The sequence below is a fragment of the Cygnus olor genome, chromosome 1 (assembly GCF_009769625.2).
Source record: "Cygnus olor isolate bCygOlo1 chromosome 1, bCygOlo1.pri.v2, whole genome shotgun sequence".
In the NCBI taxonomy this organism is placed as follows: domain Eukaryota; kingdom Metazoa; phylum Chordata; class Aves; order Anseriformes; family Anatidae; genus Cygnus; species Cygnus olor.
The window spans coordinates 60,962,787-60,976,565 of NC_049169.1; the positions used below are offsets into that span (position 1 = coordinate 60,962,787).

General features: G+C 45.8%; 1 protein-coding gene across 7 annotated transcripts; it reads right to left on the minus strand.

Moving 5' to 3' along the window:
- On the minus strand, nucleotides 1-11,953 carry LOC121063960 (protein mono-ADP-ribosyltransferase PARP12-like). Of its 7 annotated transcripts, none has more exons than XM_040544988.1 (10): nucleotides 11,722-11,941; nucleotides 10,375-10,421; nucleotides 10,144-10,210; nucleotides 8,765-8,900; nucleotides 8,170-8,290; nucleotides 7,029-7,119; nucleotides 5,704-5,779; nucleotides 4,782-4,912; nucleotides 2,747-2,898; nucleotides 1-2,113 (listed from the first exon to the last, which is right to left on the minus strand). In XM_040544988.1, the coding sequence occupies exons 4-10, from the start codon at nucleotides 8,822-8,824 to the stop codon at nucleotides 1,833-1,835; spliced, it is 912 nt and encodes a 303-aa protein (XP_040400922.1). In that variant the 5' UTR covers nucleotides 8,825-8,900; nucleotides 10,144-10,210; nucleotides 10,375-10,421; nucleotides 11,722-11,941; the 3' UTR covers nucleotides 1-1,832. The 7 variants fall into 7 exon arrangements, with proteins under 7 accessions (XP_040400922.1, XP_040400923.1, XP_040400917.1 ...); XM_040544989.1 differs by lacking the exon at nucleotides 11,722-11,941 and adding an exon at nucleotides 11,537-11,551; XM_040544983.1 differs by lacking the exon at nucleotides 10,144-10,210 and having other exon boundaries at nucleotides 11,722-11,953.
- Nucleotides 11,954-13,779: the final 1,826 nt, after the last annotated feature.

The window sequence follows — 13,779 nt, forward strand, 5'->3', positions numbered from 1 at the left end:
TGTGGAAGAAATGCATTGTTTATTTAAGTGCAAAACACAATTGATTCTTCTGAGGTTGCTGCTGGTTCCTGCAAGACGATTGCTAAAGGAATGACTAGAGAAGCTGCCGATACCCTGCTTCCTCTTTCTCTCACACGCAGCGGGAGAGTTTTGTGAGCGTGTGTTAGGATTTTTTTTCTATTTTTTTAAACACTGAAATTTCCTATCTGGGGACTCCTGAGCAGGGGGCTGACCTCTCAGCATGGCCCTCTCCCTTGGGTGTTCTGCAGCTGCTGCGCTCCCTAAACCTCCCCATTAGATGCAGATAAAGCACTTTCACAGCACCCTGAAAACAGGCAACATATTGGAAAGGTGCAGAAGTCATTAGTCAAGATCCAACTGATCATTTCATCCCATGCTGAGAGCAGGTGTCCTCCGTACCCACCAACAGAATGAGCTCCACACACTATGGATGCTCAGGGACAAGCCCACTCCAACACCTGCCCACCCAGCACCTCTCAGGCTGGCACAGAAGGCAGTGAGCTCCACAGAAACCAGCCTGGCTACTCACAGCATTCCTCCTTTGGACCTTCTCCACCACCACCTCAGTGACTCTGAAGCTGTCAGTCACATGTGTCTGAGTCAGAAGTTATTTAATCCATTCTCGACAGGGTAGAGAACTCCTCACACTTTTTTTTTTTTTCCCCCAAGGGGAAAAAGAAAAGCTCACATATCTGTCAGATCCATGCTCAGTGCCTGCTGACAATGGCACGTGTTGCTGCCTGTTTGCAAGCATTTCTCACCTGAAAGGGTGCTAAGGAATGCTTTTGTTCACAGCTGCAGAACCTGGGAGGTGCACAGGTGCTCCAGAGGTAGCAGTAAGTTCAAGTCCGCAAGACGTTTTAGAAGATCTATAATATCAAGCAAAATCCCCACAAAGAAGTACTCACTGATGAAGTTGCTTTTCATTTTCAGTAGTGGTCTCAGCTCTCAGCAACTCACTGACCAAGATATTCCCCAACATTTTACCATTCAAAGCCCTGCTTGGGCTGTAGGTTCAGCATCACCTTTTGCCAAAGACTGCAGTGCAGCCTGCCCTCTTCTTTATTGGGTCGGCACAAGCAAAGCTGGGAACTGTCCTCGCTGGTATTCTGGGTTTGCAGTTGCTGGTTTTGTGCTTTGTTTTTTTTTGTTGGGTTGGGTTGTTTGGTTGGCTTTTTGACTAAGTCAGTTTTCAAGTAGGTGAATGCTCTACATCTGATGCTGCCCACCCCAGTACAGTCATCAGCACTAGCACAGGGAGAAGAGCAGCAACCCACACCCAGAGGTGGGACAGCTCCTTCTAGCAGTGACACAAACCGAGGGTTGTGCAGTGACCCTGAAATAACGTGGGCTTCTCAAGGAGTGCTTCTGCTTCAGATCTGGTAGTCCAGCCCACGCAAAGTTAAAAGCAGCTACACCTCAGCAGTCACACATCGCAGTGTACCCTTAGAGCTGCACCCACCAGACCCCTGCCTGATCTTCTAAATGTAATACCTAGCACCTAATTGCTGGAGGCTCTGTGAACTCCCCCTGCAGTCAGAAATAATTTTTACTCATTCAGAAAACTCCTTTTCTTCCAAACTCCTCTCTGCATTTTTGCACCCATCCTCTCCTCTGTGCAGTTTCCTCTTCTTCAGACAAACAAAAACTATGCCCCAAAATCCTACAGGGGATTGATATCAGTTTGCTGCATGACAAAATGTTCTCTAGCTTCTCAAAGGAAATTTTGACATTAGCAAGTTCTAAACTTGTACAAACACGAAAAAAATACTAGTGTTTCAGTGAAAATACAAAGAAGATTCTGCCATTCACTACAGAATCACACATGAAGTTTCACTGCGGTACTCCAAAATATAGGCAGGGTAAATCTGGTACTTCTCAAAGATGACAAAAATGGAAGGGTCTTCTGGGTCATTCACGCAGCTGTCATAAAGCCTGTTGGGACTGTCGGGTCTGGGTGGAGGACGGAGGTACTCAGATTCTCCCTGAACAAATTGTCCAACAAGAACCTGAGCTACAAACATGCTGTAGCGACCACTCCTAGAGGAACTGTAGTCATGAGCATAACTGGCATCTCTGGCAAAGTAGCTTCCTAGGGACCAGGAAAAGACACAGGTAAGACAATGCATCAACCAAAGAACAAATACCTGTTATCAGCTCTTTGGCAGACAGCGATTCATCAGCCCCAGGTAGCTCTACACACATCCCCACCAAGTGTTTTCATGTTGGCTTCTTTTAAAGCATCAACAGATGCTAGCTGCATTTCTCCATCAACCTCTCTGTTCCACCTGTCCAAGAGCTTTACTATTCTGCAAATACCTGAGGCCAAAAGGGATGTTTTCAGACGTCCTGACAGCTGCTGACACTGCTTAGTGACACAGAGGCATGCAGATGAGTGTGCCCTAACGGCAGGAGCGCTGTGGTCAGGGACAGTCAGTCACCTCACACAGACCCACCAGCCTGGCCAGCATCTGGAGCCCATGCTGCTGAGGCCCCTGAACCCACTCCTCCCAGGCCAGCAGGTCCTGCTGTTGCCTTTGGAGTCCCACCACAGCTGGGGCTGGGCCCTTGGTAAGACCGCACACGGTTGACCTGATAAGCTTTCACCCCTGCTCTATGGAACTTCACAACTAACAGAATGGAAGCATGGCTTTTTCTCAGCTCTTCCCTGAGCTCTAGAAACACCCTGAGAGTTTCCATGCAGGTCCAGCCCATGCCCTTGTACCTTTTCCATACACCGTCCCATGAGTGCCACAAATCCTCCAGTCAAAATTCTGCTCACAGATGGCTGGCAAATGGGATGGATTTGTCCCATGGAACAGGAGCCGCTCATCCACACATTTTGATTTATTGAGCTTCTTCATCTGCTCTTTTTGCCTAATGACAAAAATGAATAACGTGTTGCCCTGATTCAAACAAGGACAATTTCCCAACCCAACTCCTCCTACTTTGGGGTTGTGGAGGAACAGTGATGCAAACCGCTCTCAGTGGGGTTACTGCCCGCCTTGCACTTCTGCTGGTAACTTTACTGTACAGCAAAACAAAAAGTTCTTGAATCATCATGGACTGTGCCACCCAAAACTTCATATCACATTAGAGAGTAAAGAGACAAACACCTCAAGCAGGAATTGTTCCCAGGTTATATAAATCATGAATTAATAAATATGCTTATAAATGAACAGTGTGAAGCCACAGTAAAGACTGTAGAACCTCTTCCTGTAGCTTTACCACATAAAAAGTCCACGTTTTTTAAAAACCCCATGTAGAAGAGACTAAGAAATAAAAAGAATAAATTTGAGATGCCGCAACTCAGTCACAGCGAAGGAAAGTACGTTTCTTTTTGAATAATGTAAGCAAGACCCACACATACAACCTGTTAGGTCTTGCAGAAAAAGTCTTGTTTCCACACCCACTAAGGAACACAGAGGCAGTGACAGGCAGGGGAACCCCAATAACCTGATTAGGGAGAAAGAAGGCTCAGCTCTCAGAGCTTCACAGGGGAGTCTCAGCCCCAGGGGCTAGGGGGACACCCAGCACCACAAGCAATGGAGAGACTCTGGAGCACCTCATGGACTGAGGTGGGTACTGCCCATGGGGGTATGGTACTCCTTGTGGGATGCAGGGGAAAAGTATTTGGGGATTGCACAAGATTTATAAAGGGATGTTTGAGGGGAGGAACAGAGGTAATGAAAGGGAAGGTTCAGGGCGGTCTAGTGAGGAACACACATGGGAAAACAGATGGAAAAGGGGAAAATGGGTTGGTGATTTATAAACAGGTGACTGACTGGTCAGTAGGCTTGTGTAGCCAGGCCCAGCACCTGATCCATGCAGTCTGCCCTCTCTCTTCATTAATCTCCATTTCTAACTCTTATCCTGGGCAACGGACCCTCCAGACCACACGCAGGAGCACATATGGGGGGGTATGTGTACAGCAATTGAAGTGGGGCCTCAGCATACAAGCAACTGCAGCAAGGATATGCATGTGTGAATGTGTGATCACTAGTGAATATCAAGCTGGACAGTCAGTGAGGAGGGTAAGTGACCTGGAACCAGAGCAGTCATAAGTCTGGGCCAGATACTGGATAGAGCAGAGGGTCTGGCTTGCCTACCAGGGGGACCAGGAGGTTCAGGACAACTACGGAAGGCAACATGAAGTACAGGGGTCAACTGAAATCCATTTGCACATTTGTATATCTGTGCAGAACACAACTGGAGATGAGAAGACCCCGGGACCAGCACATGCATAAGCTGAGTGTCTAAGACCAGATCCCAAAGAGACACATACTAGTGTGCATATATGTATGTATATATATATCTATATACGTGTATATATACATATATACATATACGTGTATATATACATATTTACCTGTACTTAGATACATAAATATGTGCATGTGTATTTTCCAATAACAAGCTTTCATTCTGATTAGCTAGAAGGGAACAGGATGAGATTGTTGGCACTATTTATCATTGCATGAGTGCTGTGTTGTCTGTGTTAATTTTTGTGGTCAGATATATCTCTATCAAGAGATAGAGATGCACTTTGTGCATATATGCATGTATTTGTGCATGTGTGCCTATTAGAAATAAGTGCTGAACCTCACTACCAGCTAGACCAGGGCACATGGAAGTGTGGCAGTCTCAGTTCTGTTGGGCTACTGCATTTGGCAACTCCTATCACAGCCTGCAAGGACAATAGAACAGGAAATTGCAGTGCTCTGCTACCATGAGAATAATGAAGTAAAGCAGATACTAACCACTGAAAAACTTGCCATAGTGCTGGGTTCTGGACCCTCTGTAGCCGACAGATGTTGTAACCTTTCATTGTCTTCTCAAACAGCCTCTGAATTTTTACATATTCGCAGGAACTGTAACTGAGCTCTACCAACTGAAAATTTTAAAAACATCAAAAATAAGGTGTTACTAGTACTAACAGCTCCCAGTCCTTCCAAAGGACTCATCAACTTCCTTGCATTAAAGGAAAAGCCCTGCCATTAAAATCTTGAGCTTCTGCTGTCTTTCCACTTAACCATCCTTTCCCCACCATCACTCTCCCTCCACATGCTGGAAGCACAGGCACTGAGGTGCTGATGCACAGGGAAATGAATGTAATCCCACACGAGCTGCCTTCGGTGGACACACTTCTTATGCATATAGATTATTTTTACTTCAGAGTAACCCAGATCTGAAACGCACGGCAGTATTCAGTGTGCAGAAGAGTGGGTATCAGTTTCACCTTAATTTGACACCCTAGGTCCTTCTAGATACTTTCTTACACGGCCAACCCCTAGTTTTACCACAGCAAATAACATTTTGCCTTAAATAGACAGAGAAAATACTAAAAATCCCCTTTAAAATGCAATTTCTCCAGTTTATCAGAGGATAAACTACCGTGGAAATAATGCACAGGACAGGCTAGACCAGCAGTGCCCTTAGCCTGCATGGTATATATGAGGGATCTCAGAGAGCCTTCCAGGAGACATAGATCTATTCTGAATGTGGCACCGTTAGTCTTGTTTCACCTCATAGTTCATATTGTAGAAGATATGTTTAAAGCTGAGACTATCTCAATCACCTTGGTCTTTGGAGATGAGGGTCATGTTTTATATAGCTTACTGCTCAGAAAAATCAGTACAGAACACAGTTCACTCAGCCCACTGGAGAGGTGAAAATACATACCTTGTACCCAATATCAGGCACTGCTGATTGGTCCCATTCTGGAGGACATGAAGAAAATGATAGATTCATGTACCGGCTAAAAAAAAAAAAAAAAAGAGAGAGAGAGAGAAAGCACACGTCACAATCCATAACACTTCCAACCAAAACCTCCTTCTGGAGAATCCAGCTGGCTTTACAGCACCTTCCAGGCATCCCGGGATTTTCATTTTTGTTTTACCTTCCACATAACAATTACCCCTTTCTCAGGTTTAGATTTCCATACACATTCTAATAGTACTGATGAATTTCTTGGCAGGCCAAAGCAGTGGTAGGAGCGCTTCAGTCAAGAAGTAACAGAGGCTCGTAGCCAGTTGGTTTGTACAACTGCTCTCAGAAGTGGTCTCAGAGAAGCACTCCACATGTGCTGCGTGCACCTCTAGGAAACTGGAGCGTGAGCCCTCACCCTCCATGTGGCTACTCATCTCTAAATCACTGGCCAGGTGGGCAGCTTGTCCCTCCCTGTCCCCAGGACCAGCCTGGCAGGAGGCCTTGGGTGGACAGTGGTGCCCCCATGCACTACTGCAGCAGTCAGTGCTTAACAACTCCCAGCACAAGTCTTCAGTCATCTACCTGGCATGAATGTTTTATCACAGGCAATCGGAGCATTAGCACCTGTTTGGGTGCTTCAGTTTGTTTTGTCTTTAAACCTTTGGTTGAACCTACCCTTAAATTTAACCCTTGGTTTCTTATGCAGTGTCTGACAGTGAGTTTCTGAAGCTATTTTATTTTTTTTAAATAAAACAATAGCTCAACTAACTTCTACAGCAAACGTGCCCAAATTCTGTCATGCTAAACTTCCTTTAAAAAAGGCTTATACTGACTATCCCAAATAATTGCATCCTGGTCACTTCATTTGGGGGATTTTTTTGTTGTTTTATTTAATACTTAGCTTTCCAGGGGATGGCATCTATCTGCTCCACAGTTCTTGGGAGGTAATACCCTGTGCACAGTTTTGCATTGTTAAGGCATAAATCAAGGAACAAAAATTCCTGGCACACTTGTGTCAGCCCTGTGTGACCTTACTCTCACAGAAGGAACAAATCTACTCTAGGGGTCTGTAAAGGCTGCCAGAGACTGCCACTAAATATCCCTCAAGCATGCTTCACAGAAGTATTGCATAATTTACAAATACTGTCACAGCAAAATTTCCTGTTAAACTAGTCAGCAAAAGGTTTCTAAAAGTGAATTTAAGAAATCTAAAATTGAATTGTAGAGAGGTGAGAGGAATTTCTTAGTAGAAAGGTGCCATCATCCTAAGACGTTATTAAATAATCAATGTATAGTACCTTATGTCGTGTCCATATTGAGGGGATAGAGCTTTTGGTAGTCGGACAACTTTTCTTCGAGTTTCAAAGAACAAATTTCTTTGGACCATGTCTTGAAAGAAAAACACAAAACCTCAATGATTAGATAACTTATTGCCCAGGGACACACTGGGCCTTTAGAAAAGAAATAAAACAGCAGGTAGCCCTGAAGGCTGCAGGGTGATGTTCTTTCTATCATGTCCACCCCACTCCAGACCATTTCCACTTCGGTAGCTTCTCCTTGGAGATCACCAAGGTCAACAACCTACTAGCATAGGCTGTGAAGCTCAAATGCAACCATCAACTACTGCACCTCCAGATGCATTCACATCCAGGCTGTTGGCCAGAGAAAACCACATCTGATGTCTGGCCTGCAGCAGGGAAGGATTTTCAATATGATGGAGTCCATAAGTCTGGCTTTTCTGGCAATATGGGATTGTTAGCTGGGGCTGAGGAACATCTTTTTGGTCCTGCAACAATATCACAGAGCACACACAGTGTGGCATTGCTAACTATCCATTGTTTCCTCCTTTAAACACCATTCTTTTTATTCATGCCAGGAAACATTTAAAGTTTGGAAAGCTAGCAGAAACCTTAAGATGGTTAAATAAATTATAAATAATTAGAAACAGAAAAACTTTTCTTATTTTCCCATTCTCTCCGTGTGTAACTAGCCCATAATTTTTCCTTTGCTGCACTGTTTTCTCTCCCTGTAACTATCTTGTAAGATGTCTACCAGAGCTTACTTCTTCACCATTTGACTTTTTAGTTCTTACATTTATATATAATTATTATTTTTTAATTTCTCATTTCTCCTCTTTTGTTATGTAAACTCGAATGCATAAGCCAGATGCCATGAGGTGTTTATTCTCAGTTTTTGTTCTAAATGTACAGCATTGTCAGAGATGCTTTTTTGACTGCAGATGCACAAGTCTATAAGTTCGCGCAGGGTATCTCAGAACTGCAGAGAAATGTACTTAATACTCAAATTCAGCTTGGAGAAAACTTATAGGAGGAAAAAAGACATGTTCAAAGAAACCCAGACATAGAGTGACAACTCCACATGACGGAGGCTACCTTAGAGTCAGCTATGTAATGAATGGTAAACAAAGAGATACTTCACCTTTAAAATTTAACTCATATTTCTGAGAACCGGCCCTGAATAACAGAGTGCCTTTCGGGTCAGCTAGAAATGCCTTCTCCAGATCTGCAGAATTTACCGTGGCAGATGAATGATACGGATGCTAAAGAAAGAACAAGGAAATTACACTGTTAAACTAGTCTTCAGTTTAGGTGACTCTGTAGGGCCATACCAGTGTTTCCCTAGGCTACAGCAATGAGATGCCATGTAGAACTAGTCTCTAAGACTTCTAGCATTTTGTTCTTCAGGGACGTAGGGGTACCCCACAGGGAACAGCTGCTTATAACAACAGCAAGAAAGCAGCATTCAGTCTGTGTGGTCAGCTTCAGTCAAACAACTTCTGTTGCCTCTGGAAAATGCAATCGTTTTTTCAAAGCTTGTCTTTTGAAAGCTTTCACTGAGTATCAGTACTGCTTTGAGGGACAATGAGTAAGACAAATCCACCAGGGTATCAGAGCAGCATTGCAAGGGCACCAGCAGGGCATGTACACCACACCAGCTGCAGAACAACGTGCCCTAAACAATTCTCCAAAGACGGCTGAACAAGAGCTCTTGGCATCGACACCGAGGACCTCACCTGTTTCCCATACTCGATCCACTGCTCGAAGTCGTCAAGCCAATACCAGGTGTACGCCATTCCAAGGGCGCACAGATGGGTCTGAAGGTACCACACGCACAAAAGAGCTGGTTGACACCTGGCTGTGTCCTCACCCCTAACACAGAAAGAAAGATCCAGAGTCAATACGTGTCTTTTCCAAAGCTGTCAAAATATATGGTATCTCCGATGAGGTCAGAAGTCTAATCACATCTCAGAAAAGAAGACCTCTTGGGCTGGAAAGTGCAGAACCAAGGAACTGATATTTGTATGTTTGGCATGGCACGCATCAGAGAAATGACCCTGAGTTCTGTGACTTGGGCCCAGGTCACTGTTTTTCTCTAAAAAATATAATTCTAAAATATATATTGGAAGAAAACACAACTGACACAATTATCTCAGCTTGTTAGGTGAAGGCCAGTGGGGCCACCTGGCTAACAGTAGCAAGACCTGGCTTTTAGCAAATTCCAAAGTCCAAGGGCATTCAGAAAGCACCAACAGCACCAGTCCTCCTTCATGGGTCAGGAAAACAAAGCAACCCCTCACAGATGCTGCATGAGGACAGGGGCCTTGGTGCCATCAGGGGTCTGCAGGGCCTCTGTGAGGAAAGGCTGGGGGTGCCCCATGACAGACAGAGACGGTTCCAAGGGCCGAACCTCAGGCTACAGCTGGGCCCCACAGCCAAGGCGGTGGCTCCTCAGGCAGAGCCTGGGTGAGAGAGGGCAAACCACACACGGCAGTGAAGAGTGAGGGGAACAGTGTGAGCAATGGCCCTGCAGAGAAGGAGGAGGTGCTTCAGGCAGAAATTCCCCTGCTGCCTGGAGAGGCCCATGGTGGAGCAGGCTGTCCCCCTGCAGCCCACGGAGGACCATGCTGGAGCAGGCTTATCCTGAAGGACTGCAGCCCAAGGGAGAGACCCCCCACACTGCAGTGGGGGATATTTCTGAGGAGAAGAGAGCGGCAGAAAGGCCCTGCAATGGACTGACAGCTGCCCCCCTTCCCCACTCCCTGTGCCACTCAGCGGGGAGGAGGCAGAGCACTCAGGAGTGACAGTGAGCCTGGGAATAAAGAGGGGGGAAGGTGATGTTCTGATTTTTGTCTGTGTTTCTGCTCTGAATCTATTTTAATTAGCCACAAATTAGATTAATTTTCCCAAAGTCAATTCCATCTTGTTTGTGATGGTAACTGGTAAGTGATCTTCCTGGCTTTATCTTACCCTACAAGCTTTAGCATCTTATTTTCTACCCATCTCCTGTTGCAGAGAGGGACAGGAGAGCAGCAGAGTGGGCATCTGGCTGCCTACCAAGATCAGCCCACCACAGGTACTTAGCAAGCCCTCAGAAGAGGAACAAATTGCTCACCAGCAAAGTCCCCTCCCAGCACTCTGCCCTGAGGTATGCCACCTCCAAAGACAGGACAGCTGACCACCTGTAATTCAAATGCAGAGGATTTCACTTTGCTTACTGCCATGCTTTCTCCTCTTTCCTGGGGTCCCAGTTTTGGACCCCAGTCTAGATGACATTTGTCTATGCATCACTTCACTGCCCCTACAACACAGCCTTATCACAGGTCACACAGAGCTGCCCACCTACCTGCACTGGAGTTTACAAGGGTCTTTGGTAGAGCTGCTCACAGCTGCCTGAAAAATATGAACACAGTGTGCAAATGGAAATGATTGTTCATTTATCTGGCCCTGACACCCTTCATGCCTTGTCAGGGATGATGGGTATTCACAGCAAGGGAATCAAGGGAAAACAAAGGAGGAGTTCCCTTCTGGAGTTGGTTGCAGTGCAACGGTGCACAAACAAAGGCCTGGCAGCCCCATAGACTGCCAGGGCAAAGAGCAAGGAAGGACTCGGGTCTCGTTTTTAGCCTTAGCTTGTTCCACTGCTGTCTTCAGACTGTGGTTGCCCTTTATACACAGTAACACCAGCCAGGCCTATTCCTAGAAAAACACTCCTGATTCTTTTTCTTTCAAATCCCATTGCAGGAGATTCATGAGACCCAACGCTCCCGTTAACTTTTTTTTTTTTTTTTTTTTTTTAAATGCAGCCACCCCTCCTTCCCGGCTCTGCACAGCAGTATGCTGCTGCCATGGCGGGAAAACTGGGAGTTTTTGGATACCATGAGTGGGATCTGACTGGGAAGAGTCAGATGAAGTTTCGAGAAGTTTTTCTCCCGTTTCTCCCATCCCTGTTCCCTCTCCCCCTACTCCACACACCAGTGCTAACCCCTGCTCAGACCCAGAGATCCTACTCTGCCGTCACACCCTCTGCTTTCTGAAACCATCCGCTTGAGCCCTGCTTTCACTTTCACTTGCTAGTGTTTCTGCTCTCTGCAGTTTTTTTCCACTCAACAGCTTACCCCAACTAGAAAGAAACAGAGATGAAGCACTTAATAAAGCAGAGAGAAATATGTCACTGTCAAGACGTCTAGTGTCCTTCACCTTTTCCTGAGGTGTCACTATCTGGGCTTGTGCAAGAGAGATACCCTGTAAATTTGCCTTTCATTTCTCCGCAGTAACAGCTTGCATACATCAAAGACAACCTCACGCCACGTTACACACTTCCTCCTCATTCAGAAGGGTGGATGAATTGAGGAAGACGAATGCAGCTTACGGTCCGACTAACAGCAAGCAGGCGTCCTTCCAGCAGCAAGCAAAACCCACAAACCATAAAATCACCGACTTCCTCCCCTCTCCCACCTCAGATGCACCCCAGAAAAGATGTCAGAGCCCCGCAGACCCCTACTCACGGTCCTGCCACCAGGCTGCCAAGCCACCACCCCCGGATGTGTCAGCCACGTGCCTGTGCATCGGACCAGCCTCTGAACCCTTGCTCTACGTTGGAAAGGTCCCCCGCATTCAGTACGACCTTCAGAAATGAAATATGACCAGCCTGCTTTAGCCCCACGTGAACTCCTAGCTGTATGTCCAGTACCTCCTTTTCTAGCCGTGCCTCGCTGTGGGACGTCACAAATGCCTTGCCAATAGCCACCAGCCCGTAGGAAGAGGAGCTGAACAGCATTTCCTTCTGGTTATTACGCCATACGCATGTACCCCTGCTAGGCATGAGCAGAACGGCCAGGCGGAGCTAAGGGTTTTGGCAGATGCATCAGTAAAAATCAACATCCCCGTGAGCCAGCATAGTTTACCCTTCTTGCTAGATTTCTGTCATCATGTACCAGTGGTTACCTTGCACCAATTCCTCCTGTTCCTCAAACAGCCAGGGATACTCCAGATCTTCTCCTTTTGAGATTCCTGCCAGGAGCAGCTTCTGCTGAACATCATTCTTTGAAAGCCCAAAGCTACCATTGCCTTGCAAAACATACACTGATCTCAATACTGAAAGTGGGTGTAACTCCCAGCACGTGCTCAGTGCTGGTTATGCACCATTCAGAGGGGTTTGCAGTGGGCAGCATTGCACAGTGAACCAAGCCAGTGCAAAGCAAGCACAGAGCTCCGCAGGGCAGAGTTAAGTCACCCCACACAGAGCTCTGGAGTCTCCTGAGAATCTTTATTCCTTTACCTTGAACTCTGAAGCTCCTCTCTGCTTTTCCCTGCTGAAATGAAAGGAGGGTGAAGAGCTTTCCAACCTGATCTCTGGCCTTCCTGTTCAGAAGACTGACAGAGTTTCCCAGCAGAGCTCTGAAGCATAAAGCTTAATAATAGGTCAAGTAATGCTAACCACATAAACCTACTCAGATGTAACCATTCTATTTTAGTTTAGTTACACGAGTTACATTCAGTTGAATTGCCCAGAAGAGTTTTATCTTCTGATGATCTAGTCAGACCAGATCAGTGGTGGCAAAATATAAAGCTCTGTTTTAGTTTCTGGAAATGCTGCACCCTGAGTGCATTTTATACACACAAGATAACAAAAGAAACAGAAACGCAATTATGAAGTTGAACCTTGGTTCTTCCCCATCTGGCCTTTTCTGACTGGCTTTTCACCTCCCATATAGTATCTGTCTCTCATCTCCATAGTTGTGCAACTTCTATGCTTCTCTGACTGATTAGATTTATAGGATCAGATCCTGCAGGTTCATTTTTGCATATGTGAATTCTCTAGTAAAATACTCTTCTGAACTGAAGCCAAGCTTTGCAGTAGACACAAGATATCAGCTCTAGGAAAAACATTCTGGCTTGGTAGAAAATGTTTGCATAGCTCTGCTTAGAACAGCATAGCATCCTCTCTAAAACAAACAACTTGCCACAACCTGAAGACCTGAACACATTGTAAACTGATACCTTCTAACTTCTTTTTTTATTATTATTATTACTTTTAACTGCAGTGACTGCCATGGAGCTGTTGAACCTCAGATTCCTGCTGTCAATGTAACAGCAGTAGTAGAAGTGTCCGCATTTTGAGTATCTGACAGGTCTTTGAACAGACATTCTACATCCCTGCAAGATAAGATCCTTTTCCTGCACAGTCAGCAGAGGTTCCCAGGTGTGGTTTCCCTACATTTGTCAAATAATTTATCATCCATTAAGAAACCACAGCCCACTTATTCTTCCCCCCACAAATTTCAAGTCTCATTCCTGTTTTCTCTTCAAAGGAAACAGATGGAAAAAATGATGTTTCACCCTTTCTAAGTGTGTATCTGCAGACACAAAGCAGCTCTGTTGCAATTGCAGATCACTCCAAGGTTTGACAGAGGAGAACTGGTGCTACAGTGAGCTCACAGGGCTCTTACAGCACAGGAACAGGCTGACAGCACCTCATGCTTCTACCTCAAATGCAGAAAAATCCCCCAAACCAGCATGTAAGGAGGTGTACTCGGGCCACCTTTGGATGGTGGGGCTCCCCTCTTCTGCAAGGTCTTCTGCACGTTGGTTCCCCAGCCACACACAGGGCCTGAGGGGGCACAGCCTCTGCTTGGGAGCCCAGAAATGTTTCCAAATCTCACTTCAAACAACACTTGAAGGCAGTACCTTCTTCCCTAGGTTGTGATGCTTTTCCCAGGAAGTCTGCATTTCCTGTTGGACAGCTTCC